Source organism: Dromiciops gliroides, chromosome 2 (genome assembly GCF_019393635.1).
Source record: "Dromiciops gliroides isolate mDroGli1 chromosome 2, mDroGli1.pri, whole genome shotgun sequence".
In the NCBI taxonomy this organism is placed as follows: Eukaryota; Metazoa; Chordata; class Mammalia; order Microbiotheria; family Microbiotheriidae; genus Dromiciops; species Dromiciops gliroides.
Genome location: NC_057862.1, coordinates 93227517 through 93243769, shown reverse-complemented (window position 1 = coordinate 93243769; position 16253 = coordinate 93227517). Strand labels below are relative to the sequence as shown.

At 37.0% G+C, this 16253-nt stretch overlaps 1 protein-coding gene across 1 annotated transcript in view; it reads right to left on the bottom strand.

Annotated features, from left to right (window-relative positions):
- RAB11FIP2 (RAB11 family interacting protein 2) overlaps positions 1-12338 on the bottom strand; it is a 77863-nt gene extending 65525 nt beyond the window's left edge. Inside the window, exons 1-2 of the mRNA XM_043984882.1 lie at positions 11036-12338; positions 479-921 (exon numbers count right to left, since the gene is read on the bottom strand). Coding sequence (XP_043840817.1) covers positions 479-921; positions 11036-11388 — 796 coding nt within the window. The 5' untranslated portion in view covers positions 11389-12338. The remainder of the gene's footprint in view (positions 1-478; positions 922-11035) is intronic.
- Between the last annotated feature and the right edge of the window lie 3915 nt (positions 12339-16253).

Genomic DNA, 16253 nt, shown 5'->3' with positions numbered 1-16253 from the left:
CCTCACTTCAGACAAAACAGGATGTAAACAAACTGTAGTGTCAGTGTATCCTCTTGGCATGAGAAAGCTGTAAAGTATTTCAAGGATTTGTGTGCATTTTTAAAATCATTTATTATTAAACTTGTTTTTAATATGCAGGATTTATTTTCAAAGACATTTTCGACCCCAGAAATTGTGTATCCTGTAACACAATCTATACAGAATTAAATGTTATAAAGTCTTCAATATGGGAAAAATAGCAATAAAAGAGAATTGGACCATAAAAGGAGGTTTTAAAACCAAAGAATTCATGTGAAAATTTGCTATAAACAAAAATAAATTTACATTACCTACTAATAATAAAAGGATTAAGAAGAACTGTTTAAAAAACTCTAAAAAAAGAATTGAAAAGCATTTTCTAACTTTGAAAATTATATGTAAGAAAATCAAAGGGTAGTTCAAACTTCTACCAAAATACCTAGTAAAACATTTCACTTACCACTTTCCTCAACAGAGTCAAAAGACTCTAACTGGCGCCTGAAAAGATGTGTTTGACCAATAGTACTAGTCTTCAATTTCTCTGAAGAAACATGTGATGCAGTTAAATCGGACATTGAATGAGCTGAAGAGAGTCGCTGAGGTCCCAAAAGAAAAGGCTTTTTTGGTTTGGATTTCATCTGTAGTTCACTACTTGAAAGTTCAGTGTTAGCATCAGGTATATGAGTACTTGGAATGATCGCTGAAGATGTATCAGAAAACGTCCCATCATTCTTTCTACCTTTCATTTTATCTTTTAGTTTTGCAAAAGGAGATCTTGTTTTGTCCTTCATTGATAGGTCAAACATACTGGCTGTCATATTATTCCTCATAAACTGAATGTTGACCTTTATTTCTCCTCTGTCTTTGGCTCTTTTCCCTTGTTTGGATTCTAATCTAAACCACCTTAAAAAGAAGGAAAAAAAAATGGAGTGTATCAGGCATTCAGCTATGTTATTTCCTATTCTTTGTTAAATTCATTATTTGTACAGTATCACAAAATACTCAAAAAAAAATGGTGCTGATAAAACTACAAAATATACCTGACAAAGTTTGTATATTTTAGATTTCCTTTAAATACATAGGCTTTTTTGTAATACCCATCCCCAATTCAAATGCAGGTAGCCACATATCTACAAGTATCTTCTGGTATTTTAAAGTGTAGCACCTTCCCTAATTTCTGAAATTAAAAAAAAAAAAATTAAGGGACAATAGCAACTATTTCCAAAACAAATATATTAAGCCAATCTATATTAAAACATTCCACATAAGGACAGTAATATAAAAGGATTTAAAAATTAAAGATAAACTACATAGTATATTTTCATTAGACAGAAACCCTAAAATTTCAAATATACAAATGACTCTTTTCATAAATCTATACTTCAAAACAATTTAAACATGGAATAATGTTTATCCCATTTAGCTATGCCATACATTTCTAGGTTTATCCATTTTCATGGAAGTTATACAACTATTTCTGTGCTATGACATGCAGCTAGCTGAATAGACCTGAATGAAAGCAGTAGTGTCAGTATACTTTTTTAAGTGACCTTTTCTTTTATTGTTTTAAAACCACTCTTCCTTTAAAATTCTTATCAGTAATAGCTAACATGTTTCCATGTATGATAAGTGTTGCTAATAGCCTAAGTAAATTTTCTTGACATTGAAAAATACTGAAGGAGAGAATATGAAAGCACTCACCAATAAAAATTCTTTTTGAGTTAGGCAATTTACAATGACAAATAATGATCAAGTTCTCTGAAAAATGAGTCTCCCAAAGCACTAAAAATACTACTTGGGTACAATATGTACATTTAACTCAACCTAATGAGGAATAATTTAGTAACTTTGGAGACCACTTGAGGATAAAATGCAATTTACTTTTTGCTACATTTTACATTAGATTCATAAATAGAAACTAAAAAAAGAAAAAAAAGCACAAGATCTCTCCTTGGGCCCCTACTCTCTTCATACACTCTATGTGATCTCATCAGTTCCCATGGCTGCAATTATCACCTCTACAGGGTTGATGCTGGTCCTGCAGTAATGAAGACCTGAGTTCAAATCTCACCTCAGACACCTACTAGCTGTGTGACTCTGGGCAAGTCACTCAACCCCAACTGCCTCAAATAGCCAGACCCATCTCCAGTCATCCTGATATGTATTTTGCCACTGGACCCAGGTTCTGGAGGAGAGAGCGAGCTTGGTGACCTTGCGCTTCCCTCACTTAAATCCAATTCATTGCAATTCATGACATCTGTCATGATCCTCTTCCAGAAGGAAGGACAAACAACAACAACAACAACAACATGAGGTAGGACCAGAGATAAAGATCTGGACTTGGAATACAGATGATGTGAGTTTAAATCTGACCTCAGACTGTTAGAACCTGGAGCAAGTCACTCAACTTCTCTATCTCAGCTTCCCCAGGAGTACAAAGCAGATAATAACATCACCTGTCTTACAAAGCTGCAACCTTGACAGATATGTCAAATACTTTGTAAACCTTAAAAATGCTAGCTATTGTTACTATTATTATTTGGAGCTACAGTCTCACATTACCAACTACCTGCTGAACATCTTCACCTGGATGTCACATGGGTGATTCAAACTCAACATGTCCGAAATACTTTTTTTAATCTTTCCTTAACCCATCTAACTTCCCTATTTCTTGTGGAAAGGGTCACCATCATACAATTTACCTAAGATTGCCATCTTGAAGCTAATTCTAATTCATCTCGCTCTCCTTCTCCCATCCAAAGTCAATCAGTTGGGAAATCTTGTAAGTACACCTCCACATCTCATTTTCACTTCTATTCACCAACAAAGCCTTTAGCCTCATTTTCTTTTATCATCCTTCACTTGGCCTACTGTAAGTCTCCTGATTGGACACCATGCTATTCTAGTCTTTTCACTGTTTAATCCATCCTCTACACAACCTCCATATTGAAATTCCTAAAGCACAACTCTAACCATGTAACTCATCTGCTCACAGCACTTCAGTAATTCCCTACTACCTCTTGGATCAAATACAAAGTTCTTTATTGGCCATTTAAAGGCCTTAACAATCTAGCTTCGACCTTTATGTCTAAATGTATTTCATGTTTAACCCAATCACTCTGTGCCAACCAAATGTGTACAAGACAATCTATAACCTCCCTGCACAAGCTGATCTCCATACCTTGAATGTTCTCCCTCCTATATGCTTCTTGGAAGCCCAACCTGAAGACTTTCTTGAATCCCCTCAAATTGTTAAGTCCTGCCCCCAGACCCCTGAAATTACTTATGCTTTATATTATCTGTATAAATGTTTGGGTTTTTTTTCCCCAATCTCCTCCACCACCACCACCACCCCCCAGTAAAAAGTGTTTTAAGCTCTGTGATGGCGGGGGGAAGGGAGCATGCTAAATGCTTAGAAAAATACTTTATACAAAAGAGGAGTTTAATGTTTGCTGAATTTAGTTTTTATAAAATATGCAAACTGAACAAAATGCCGTGCAACTGTGGTTACTAAAAAGGAAAAGCTTAAATGCCTCCTGTTAGAATCCATGTACTAACTACACACAAGAGTATACTAAAGTGGAAATACTAAAAAGCAATTTAAAATATAGTCAAGTTTTGTATTTTCAGACATTTCATTCCAACACACTACACTTTTAAATGGAGTGGTTCTTCTTACAAGGGAAAACAGCCACAACACAGTGCAAAAGAGCATATATCCTAGCACTCAGTAAAAGCTTAATAAATGCTTATTAAATGACTATATATTTAAATAACTCCTCTGAAAGTATGGATATTGTACTTCATTATTAAGTAATACAAAACTCTTATATGAAGTTAAATCAACACATCAACAAGCATCGATTAAGTGCTTACCATTTTCCGGGCACTTAGGATACAAGAAAGGCAAGAGACATCCCTGCTCTCAAGGAACTCTCTAATGGGGAAGACAATACGAAAACACAATATGTACCAACAAGACATAAACATGATAAACTGGAAATGATCAATAAAGGCATTAGCACAAAGGAGAACTCAGGAAGGCTTCTTAGAGAAGGTGGGATTTTAGATGGAACTTAAAAAAAGCCATGAAAGTCAAATGTAAAAATGAGGAGGAAGAGAATTCCAGGCCTGAGGGATAGGCAGTGAAAATGCCTTGAGTGAAAAAATGAAGTGTTTTGCATGAGGAGGCTAGTGTTACAGCATCAAAAGATATAGAGATGAGTAAGGTTTATAAGACCAGAAAATCAAGCCTAAAAAGCTTTTTAGTTAAAAATTAAATGACTAAATTTTACATAGGTCACATTCAGAATATGCCAGACACAAGCTACTACATTACTACCAAATAAACAAATACTTAATTCTGTTTACTAGTCAAGAGCTTATGTCCTTAAAATGTAAAGCAGCCACATCTGAACAAAGTACCTAAAATAGTGGTCTAGAGTTAGATATTTAAATAGTACAAGGGCAAGCAAGGTGTTATGTTCTGATGAATTTAAGTAATGACACTGAAAATCTCTGAAGACATATTTACTTTGAGATTTTCTAACTGAAAGAGAATAGATATATAAAAGCTTTTTTTATTAATATATACTTTGTTGATCTAGGTAGACACTATAGCTATTCTAGGAAATTCAAGCAGGACACATTTTAATATATAAGATTACTGGGAGAAAACTGATATTACAACAATTCTGCAGGTGTCCACACATGACTCATTTATTCCAATAAATAAAGACCACAAGGCCACAGTGTATATAGAGCTATAACATATGTTTGTCCCAAGACCCCAGAATATGCTAGGCCAAACACAATCTTCACTGTATCATACCAGTGATGAGAGCTCATCAATTCTTCCTCACAATGGGGTGGAAACACTAGAATGATAAATCATTATTTTTTAAATATGGCCAATCTGAAAGAATCTATATACAAGTTCATACCCCTCAGCTTCTCTATCTTTCCTCCTTCCTTTCAGTTGACTCAACTAAATATATTTTATATTGATATATAACTATATGTGAAATAAAAATAGTACATAAGTAATATGATTCAAAATGCTATAAAACTAATGAGGCATAAACTATTTTGAAATAAAAATTATAGTCCATTGAAATAATCCTATTCTTCTACTTTCACCTAAGCAAGATTAATTGTCACTTACTGACTTTGACATTATCTACAAAGAAATTACTAAATATACTCCACTAGTCTTTTTTCTTCTTGGGAAGTAACATTTCCAGAATTGGGACCTCTCCAATCTATCTACAAGAACATGTACAACTATAGTTGTTTAGGACACCAGGGCCAAGATCATGACTGCTTGAGTCATTTAGCTTTGCAATGCTAATCTTATTTCATAAATGTCTACCACCATCACAAAGGAGACCAAGTGAGAAAATGTGAATGAATGAATGGAAATTCATCCACACTAGATAACAGCTAACATATATACTCTTCAAAGTGCTTAATGTATATCACCGCATAGTACATGATCTAACAATGAGTAGAATCACCTTCATGTATAAAGACAGAAAAAAAAAAAAACCAAAAGCCAACCACTGAGAGAAATGATCACTATTAATACCAGACATCTAAGAAAATTTTTCTAAACCAGTAGTTACTATTTAATTATGGAAATAATATCTAGGATAGGTATCTGTGGTACAGTAAAAAAGACCTAGATTTGGCATTAGATGACAGTATTATGGATCAGTTCCATCAAAAGGCAAGACTACTGTATAAGGTTATTGTGAAAACCAATGAGATAACATGATAAATGCCCTAAATGCTGTATTACTTTTAGTATTAATATAAAAGTAACCAATATTAGAGCTCAAAGGAGCCTTAAAATTCACTTTAATCAATTCCTTTAATTTTCAGCTGAAGAACCGATAGCCCAGATAAGGGAAGTGATTGAACCAAGATCATATAACAAGTTTGCAATAGTCTCCCTTCTGGATTTCTTTACTCCTAGTCTGCTGTTGCTTATTCTAATATACTGACCTACTGAATGACTGAAGGAAAACAATTATGTTATTATCAAAGGCACTTAGAAAAAAAGCAACCTACTAGCAATTTATCTCTATCTCCTTTGTTATGAGGTTAATTGGTGCCTCAATTTTTAAAATTCTTATTAAAATCTAGAAATCTAGCTGTGTGGAAAGTCTATAACTTGTTTTCACTTTTTCAAAGTAAACTTCAGGTCTCCAGTGCTATCATTCAAATAGACTACTTCTACTGCTCACTTTCACAAGCATCTAATATTAGTGAAAATTTAAGAAAATAACTTTCTTAATTAACATTAAACAATACTAGTGCTTACATAAGGAATAAAAGATCTAAAGTAAAAAAGACTTAGCCTATAGCACCAAACTGAAACAAATAGGGAAATCCAATGACATATGAACTAGAAAATGGTAGATGACAGTACTACAATCTTTATGGAATTTAAGTTATTAGAAAAAACAAAACAAAAATGCAGTAATAACTGCTTTGTTAACACAGTTATGGAATTAATGATCAGTTAATTAATATTCATATTGAGAAATCTATTTGATAGATACATCACAAACAGCAATAATTTACAGAAAAAAGATAAACTATGCCTCAAACACCCATCAATTGAGTATGTAACAATGGAAAACATCCAGAGGTGTCACACTTTTAAGCAGTTAGAAACATAACCCAATGGAAAAAGGAGAATAAAAGGGAAAAGGAAAATAGCATTACAGACTTTATAAAAAAAACAAACCTAAATTTGTGAATTATTTTGAGGACATAATATGACAATTTATAAAATGTAGGTATAACAATTAACTTCACTTAATACTGACATTCATTTGCTCTAACATGATAGTCTTATACCTTGAAGTGATAGCTCCCTCCCTCTTCTAAAGTACCAAAGCACTTTTTAACTGTCAACTATGATAATGACAGCTGACATTTATATAGCACTTTTAAGATTTATGAAGGCCTTTATATACATTATCTTATCTGATCCTCACAGCAACCTAATGTGTTGCTTGTGAAAGCATTCTTATCCACAGAAAAGGAAACTGAGGTTGAAGAAGGCAAAAATTACTGGCCTATAGTCACAGGGGCACTAAGTGGCTGCACCAGGATTCAAATCTAGGTCTTAAATCATTCTAAATGTAGAACTCCTTTGCCAACACATTGATTGTACTATGTGATCCTGAGTTCTTTTTTTACATTTCTTATATTAGACAATAACCTCAGTAACACATTGATTGTACTATGTGATCCTAAGTTCTTTTTTTACATTTCTTATATTAGACAATAACCTCAGTAGTGGCAGTATCTTCAACTTCTTCCTATCCTCTCTAAATCCTAGCAAAAAGATTTGCTGAGCAAATGTGAAATAAACTTTAAAGCTGAATTTGACTAGTTCAATTCCTACATTCTACTGAATAGGAAACTAAGGCCTAATGAGGTAAAGTAACTTGCACAGGGTCAAATAAAAACAAAAAACAAAAACAAAAAACCACCAAGTCAATGAATTTGAATTCCCTTTGAACATCCTGAAGGATTGTTTTTTTTCTGATAAATAATCCAGTTATCAATTAATTAAGTCACATTTACTGCAGTAGTATATTACATTTTAGGACACTGGTTAATTATGAGGGTGCAGTGGTCAAAGATATCGTTGGTGATTTTATTTTATTTTTCTAGAATTAATCAAGTTACACAACACCTCTAAAGCAGCGATATTCTTTGTGTAGAGGATCCCTCTGGTACTCTAGTAAAGCCAGTGGACCCCTCCATAAAATAGTGCTTTAAATGTATAAAATTAAATACATAAAATTATAATAGATAACAGTTATACTGAAAGAGTGACCAGAAAAAAGTATTTTTAAAGTTCACAGGCCCTAGGTTAAGAATCTCTGCTCTAAAGCTTCAGGCAAGCTTTAATGGGAAGCACAAATAGGTCCTTAACATGAGATAGATTATAACTGAGGTGGGTACATATAGTCTAGCAATTATGTAAGTCCCTCACAGATCAATAGTGTATCCACAAGCTAAAACATAAAACTTCATAATAAAAGTGTAAGCAGAAGAAGTAATTTCAGTTCCTTTGATGTTTTCATACTGCTCTAATATGGAAGTCTTAATGAGGCCTTCAAGAGCCATTCTAGAGATATCATTTGTTTTCCCAGGCTTCCTGAAGATAAAATGAAGACATAGCATTTGGGGCTTAGTGGATTAATGCTGATTTTTTTTTTCATCTCTTGAGTCCTGGATTTAAACTCAATATGGCCTCAGTTCAATTTTTAGTGGGCACCAGTCCATGTTAGAAAAATCACCACACATGTGGGAACTATTCCCAAACAATTGGTGCTATTTGGTCAGAAGTGGGGAAAAGATTGGCATTAAGGGTACTAGAGGCCAGAATGCAGGTGCACTGGCAGGGCTGCACAGAGAAGTTTTAAAAAGCTCATGCCTGCATCATACCTAACTCTAGGGATTCCAACTACTATTATTTTCATGAGCATTAAACACACAATGTATTGCTGTAAAAAAGCAATAGATATTACATAACAGCATGCACAATTTTATTATTCTGTTATATTAAACATGGTTTTATTTTCTCAAGTCTCATGCCAGGACCAAGCCAGCCAGCCATTAAAGTTGAAGACACAGAAGTACTCTCCAGACCCTTGCTTAAATTATTCAGGTTCAGACATTTTCCCTTCTTCCTTTAAAAGGGGAAAAAAGTGATGAGTGGGGTCAGTGAAAAACAGAAGAAGTTTACAGAATCCCATCCTTTATCTATCATAGTGCAATTTGGAGTAAGTCAACCTGTAAATATTTCTCCTTAGTTCAGTATCAAAGGGGGAAAAAGTGTCACCCTTTAGTTTTTATGGGAATTCTAAATCAGCTGGTAGCCTTCATCACTCATATTGATTTTCTAAAAAACACTTGGGAATTGCTGACAAGGTTCAGCATTGTGCAGAATATTAAATATCTTTTTTGTAATACACCAGCGACTCAAGTCTGTCTTTTGCAAGGCCATATGTACAGCTGTGCTGGAAAGAGGAAGCTATTAAATATATTAAAAAACTAGAAATATTACCAATAAAGACACTTCATCAAATAACCTGGTCCCCATTCATCCCCACACAAAGCAAAAAATGTTAAGGATACAGAACATAAGAAAATCACTTTGGATTCAATAACATTATAAGCCTAGCTAATATACTTTAAAGCAACAATTTTATTTCAAACAATATTAATCAATTTTATTTAATAGTTAACATACATATGCAAACTTTCTGCCTGCAGAAACCAAGCTGTCAACTGCCACTTTTTTGGATAAATGATACCACCAAAAAAAAAAAAAGATCCTGAATCAAGAAAAACTGACAGTTACTTCAAAGAATTGTTATGTCAGCAGTTGGTACAATTTATATTTGGAAAATGCACTTTTAATAGAAGGTCAGTAACACATAATCTATTAAATATTTGTAAATAAATACAGTTGAATACAGCATAAGAAATTCATAGTCTTGACATTTAAAAGTATGTTCAAAACATTCTAGTCACTAAACATCTGACAAGCAGAAAATAAAGCAATTTTAACATACACATAAATGATTTTATAAAACAACTTAACTCCAATAATATGAAGAAAACTCAATGGAAAATAAAATTCTCTTAAAAAGGAAATGCAAAATGTTATTTCATTATGAGCACAGACATGGCTTTAACTTTTTACCTTTTACCTCAGGACATTTTCACCTTAACTTTAATATTAAAATATTTAGTGTAACTTTTCATCTTACTTTCTTTGGCATTTATCACTAAAACAAAGCTTTGGTCAGGGTTTAGAATATGGACCCCCAAAAGTATTTTCTGTAACTTTTGGGGCAAAATACATTTCAGTCTTTACATTTATAGTAAAAGTATGTGAAATTATGTCATTAGGTAAATTCACCAGTCAAATGATTTTTAAAAAGGAAATTTCATTGTGATTATGAGTGAATTACTCACTCTCAAAACATTCTATTGGTCTCTTCCAAATTTGTAGACCGGTAATTCAACCTGAATATAACAAACTGATTATTTCCTCATACTTATACTTAGGTTAAAAGTTGAACTAGAAAGTAAATGCCTACTTCTGGAAGTACTTCGTTTCATTTCAATATTGTGTTGAGGTTTTTACTTATTGTTTATAATAAAAACAGGTCTCATGACTAAATATCCATATTAAGAAGGCCCTGTTTCCAATGAAGATGTTATTAAGCTGTCTCATCATAAGAACTGAATCAGTACTTCTAATCTTGAAGCACTCAATTGAGCCAAGTACATTAGCTTTGTGGAAGTAATTCTGAAGTGATATAATGAAAATATAAAAGAAAGAGTGGAATATTCGAGGTCAGAAATGAGACATGTTTCTAACTAGGAAATTCTAGTCTTCCAAATGTTTTGCAACATACTATGTAAGTTGTCTTGAGACCAAGCAACAGTTGACATAAAAATAATGAAGATCTACTGTGTATGCAATACTAAAATGGAATAAGTCCTAAGCTTTCTAAATTTAACTTTAATATTTAAAACACTGCACTAATACCCTTGATCTTTTTCCAGAGGCTACTATGCTTTGTAACTACTCCATCTCTTTAACTGACTAATTCTCAAAACTATAAATACACTTACCTAGAGTTTTAGTAGGTTTAAGTGACGGCTTTTTACAAGTAATCTTAATTGTACCTCCCAAAAATTTCATTTATTTAAAGTCATTACCAAAAAAAGTTGTAATTCCTAAGCAGATGCTTATTTTAAAATAAAAAAAGAAATGGCAGAATGGAACACGTGCAATGCCATTTTTAAAGGTTTCTTCCTGTGGGTTATTTTTTTTAATTCATGTGAATGGGGTGGTTAAAAGCTGTCACACTTCATCCAGAAACCTATGTCGCTGAAAATGAAAGTGTTTTGTTTACAAGATGAAATATATCTTAAACACTGCAAAAACAAGAAAATAAATTGCATGACTTACTCTGTTTTCCTTCTCTGTTTGTCCTCAAAGATGTCATTGAGATTGATTGCCACCTGCCCCAAAAATTTATCCAGACCCACCAAAGACCTGTGCATGACTACCAGGAAAAGAATGTATTTCTCTGGATTCCCCTGCATTAGCAATCCAGGTAGCTCAAAAGAAGCCTCTTCTTTCCAAACTGGATCAAGAGTTTTCTCTGCTACAGAGGTGGAGTATTTTTCCTTGCCCAGTTGGATGATAGTGTATGTGTCATTGGTGCCACTTTTGCCTTTTGGCTTCAGATCTTTGGCTTGAAGCACGGTGACCTGCACGTGAGTTGGAAACCACTTCTGGGCTTGCTCGGACAACATCATTTTACCCTTTTTTGGGGGGGGGGGGATCCCCAATACAACACACAGGGGTACACAAGCAGTAGCAAAAAAATTTAAAAAAAGGAAAATTCCCCAAGCCTAAGTCTTCGATAACTGCATAATAAGGGCACTTCACACAGACAGCTCCCTCGAGAAGCTCCAAGTTGCCCAATTTCTATTTGCTTCCTGTCCAAAAACACCCAAAAAAGCCTGCCAGCCTCGTGGTCCGGCGAAGCAGCCGCCCCCGAAAGCCCCCGCCCGCCGTCGCCTCTCGGGCCGGGCCGGGGGCTGGCATCCCCGGACCGGGCCGGGCCTCGGCTGCTCGCTCCCCGACTCCCCCCGCCTACGGACCTTTCTAGCTACGAGCCCCGGGGAGGGGGGGAGGGGGTGCGGTCAGGGCTCCTACCCGGCCCTGCCCTGGGAGCAGGTGAGGCCTGCCCGGGTCACCTGGCGCCCGGCGGGGCGGGGCACGGCGCGGCCCCGGGGGCTCTGCTCGGCCCGCCGCGGGGCTCCCGGGGCTCAGTCTACCTCCTCAGGCAGGGCCGTCCCCGCCCGGCCCGCGCTCGCCCCCGCGCCCTTCCGGGGCCCGGCCGCCGCACCTGCTCGGACCCCCGCCCCCGCCTCCCTCCCGGCTCTCCCTCAGGTGGGCCCGAGCCCCTTCCCCAGGCTAATACGAACCCCCGGCGGCTCGGGCTGGGGAGGCTACCTCTCCCTCTCCCTGTCTCTCCACCTCCCGCCTCCTCCTCTTGCCCTCCTCTCGCCTGCTCCTCCTCCTCCTCTCCTGTCACAAGCTGGGCTGCCGAACCGCAGCCCTTGCTCCTCGGTCACCTAAGGGGCAGGGCCGGGCCGGGCGCCGGCAGGACGTGAGGCCGAGCCGAGGCTTACGGGTGTTTTTAGGGCCCGGCGGCGCCCAAGGGCGGGCGGGCGACCGACGGCTGGGGCGGCACTTCCGGTCTGAGCTTCTCCATGTTGGAACGTGACGGGGGGGCGGTGACGGGAAGGTCAGGGGTCAAGTACCTCCCTGGTTGCCATGGTATCCACAGGCCGCCCAGGCCCGAGGGATGACTTTGAGGTGGGGAAGGTGGAAGAAGGAAACAGCATCTTTTTGGGGTTCATAGAGTGGAAGAGACCTAAAAACACCAATCTCGTCTAAAACCCTTATTGTACAGATAGGGAAACTGAGGACCCCAAGGGGCCCAAAGTTCGCAGTGCGGGAGGGGAAGCTCTGACACCACGGGTCGCCTTAAAGCTCCAGAGCCCCACCCATCATTGATACAGAATAGAATTCTGAGGTCGAAAATAAAGTACTTGACCCTGGGTGTGCCCTAGGTGTGGTGGAATCAGGTCCGGATTCAAGCATTTATTAAGCCTCTACTATATTCCTGGTGCTTTGCTAAGCATTGAAGATATGTCAAAAAAAAGGCATCTGCTCTCGAGGAGCTCACAGACTAATGGGGTAAACAACATGCAAAGAACACTGTACCAACCCAGGCCTCCAGACCTGCAAGTCAATGCTTTCTGACCACCATACCAACAGCTTATGTGAGCACTTAGGTGTCTGTGGATAAAGTACTGCCGCTGCCGTCATGAGGCCCTAAGTTCAAATCTCACCTCAGACCCTCACTACCTGTGTGACCCTGGGCAAGTCACTTAACCCCAATTGCCTTAAGCATCCAGGGCCTTCTCCAATCCTCCTGATACACATCTTGCCACTGGACCAATATGGCTCTGAAGGAGGGAGTGAGGTTGATGAACTTGCGCAGCCCTCCCTCACTTAAATCCAATTCAGTCTAAGTCATGACATCACTCCATGTCATGGTCGTTTTCCATAACGTAGGACCTACAACAGCTCATTCTTCCCAACCACTTTCCTAACTAATGCATGCTACCACCCTACATGCTTTATTTTTTTCACTAAGTTGACTACAAGGAAAGATTCCCTCAATTTTGAATGCTCAGAGAAGCAAAAAGATTAGGAAAATTCGACTCAGAAAACATTAACTACCTACCTTGTAAAATGCATTATGGGATACAAAGACAAAAAAAAAAACCCAAAAAACCAAAAACCCAACCTGAAACTGCCCCTTCCTCCAAGAAATTTACATTCTGCACCCTGCGGGGAAAACAAGTAAAATTCATAGATTTCCAAAACTACCAAATCAAACAAACTGTATTTCAAAGATACCCTGCCTATTTCCCCTACTCCCAGGAAGATAAAATGTGCATCCCAACAACAAACATTTGTTGATCACCTAAATTGGCAAAGGGTTGGTGACAGGCTTGAAGCTCAGATAATTCTGGTTGCCCACACACTAGAAGTTAATAGTCTAATATTGGCCTTATCAAGATTCTGTTCCCACCTTTCAGGTGTAATCTAAATTGGATTTAGAATCAGAAGACCTAGATTTAAATCCCAATTGTATTGCTAACCTCAGTGAGTGACTTCAGAGAAATCTCTTCATCTCAATGGACCTCAGTTTCTTCATCAGTAAGGGAAAGATTTGACCAGGTAACATCTAAATCCTATATACCAAATTGCTCTCTAGTGATGGAATTTGTATGGGGGGTGGGGCGGGGTTTGAAAAAAAAAAAAACCCAGAGAGACAAATAGGATAAGACATAGCCCAGGCTATCTTATCTATACTGGAGTAGCTGCCTGTTTTTCTTTTGTTTAGGGTTAGGCCTCAATGGAATGGAGTGTAGTAGCAGTCTGTGCTGCTGTGCATTTGGAAGTAACTTGGCCTAGCAGAAATAGTAGAGGTCATCAGTCTTGTATTCTAGTCCTAGCCTAGTCACTGACTCACCTGGTGAATACATGTGAGACTATTCTCCTTTAAAATAAGTCATTTGTGAGCATGCGAGTGTGCGCGCACACGCGCACACACACACACACACACACACACACACACACACAGGAGAAGGCAGTCAGTCTAGCTTTTATTGAACATTTGCAAAGAGTCCCAAATAGATATTACAAAAGTGAGTCACTACCCTCAAGGAGCTTACATTCTAATGAGAGAAAGGAGACAGTTACCAGACAGTGGGGGAGGGAAGATGGTAATTGAAAGTCTTGAGTACTGCTAAAACTGCTTTCATCTTCTTCCCAATTAGACTGAAAGCACCATGATTACAAGAACTGTGTCATACATCTGTGTGTCTCTCATAGGGCTTCCTTTGGATGTCATAGGCATTCAATAAATATTTGTGAAATGTATGATTCCTTAACTAACTCACACTTTGAAAACTTCGTAGCTTAAGGTTTTATTCCGATGTTCAGGCAACCTTCAAAGGCTCTTCTCCATCTGAAAACTTTTTAATGTGCTCAGATAAAATAATTTTAAATGACCCTTTCCTTTCCTCCCTTTTTGGTAGCATTCTGTTCACAGGGCCCAGCTATAGAACTGAATTGAACTGTAAGAAGTAAAGGGAAGTTAGGGGCATGTTAATTACATGAAATGTTTTATGTTTGCAAGTATGTGAAGTATATTTAGTGAAAAATACTTGAAGAGAGAGAAAATTATCCCTTTTATCATCATGGAAAAGAAGAGATGCTGTACTTACTTTGAGGAACTGCACAACAGAGATGAAAGACCACACCAGGGACCTTGCCTATATCTTCCAGTCTTTTAAGGCTGTTGGGAGGTGAAGAACTTTGAGAATAGATTTCCCTTGAAGGGGTAGGGCATCTCTACTATTTCTTTTGCACCTTTTACACCCAATGCTTTTCATGGTACTCTATACATAGTGGGAACTATGTCACCTTAAAGGTCTCATTAAAGACTAGAAGTCAGATCAGTTTGATGAGGCTATCAAACACCAGAGATTTGCAACATAGTCCTAGTCTGAAAGACAACTCAGAACAAAAGAACAGCGTTTTAAATCATTCCAAAGGCCTTACCTTAACGAATAAAAAAGAGAGGGAGAATATAACACATTCAAGTAAGAAAGCAAGATGATAATGTTGTTTCAAAGATGGGACTTGGAGGTTGTATGTGGAAAGTCAAATCAATACAAAGATCAATAATGTGAATTATAAGAGCAAATCTGTTATCTGTATCCAAGAGTGGGCAATTGTCAGCTAGAAAAAAGTAGATTCCTAGAAATTTCTCAAAAGATCAGTGCAATGGTAGAATTTGTTTTTTAAAAAAAAGTTTTTTTAAACCAGTTTCATAGCTAAAATCTGAAAACATCTTGTGAAGTTTTATTTTAATGAAAATTGCATATACATAAATTACATTCATTAAAAGTTATCCTTCAGGTGTCTGTTAAGTGTTTTTGTGGTATAATACAGCAATAAAGAACAGTTAGCTATAATATCGAATGTGTTTCTGAAACACAAACTGCTAGATAAGATTTATAGAGTAATTATAAATATGTTTACAGATATCACTTCACCCATCTTTGAAATAATGTATAGTCACATCTAGGATCTAAATTAGTAGTTGTTAAATAGTCCACAGCAATGTAACAAACAATATAGTATTAACACAATTCTCTGCTAACTAAAAAGGCAAAAGAGCAGCCCTTTGAGTCAATTTCTGAGCACTTTTCTTCTATCACCTAAATTTCCTTTCAGGCTTCCCAAGTATTGACCAGAAGAAAAGCTACTTTAAATTGTTAATTTGGCAAATTCAGACATTAAGTCTAAACCTGCAGGCTAATCAACAACATTTGTTAAACACACCAGCTATGTCAAAAAATGTGCTAAATTCTTAGTAAGATAAACAAGGCAAAACTATGTGGTCCTTGGTCTCAAGAAACTTAAAATCCAATAAAGGTAATTAGACACATATACAGATAAATATGTTACAATTAACTACAAAAGAATAATACAGGGCAGCTAGGTGGCACAGTGGATAAAGCACCAG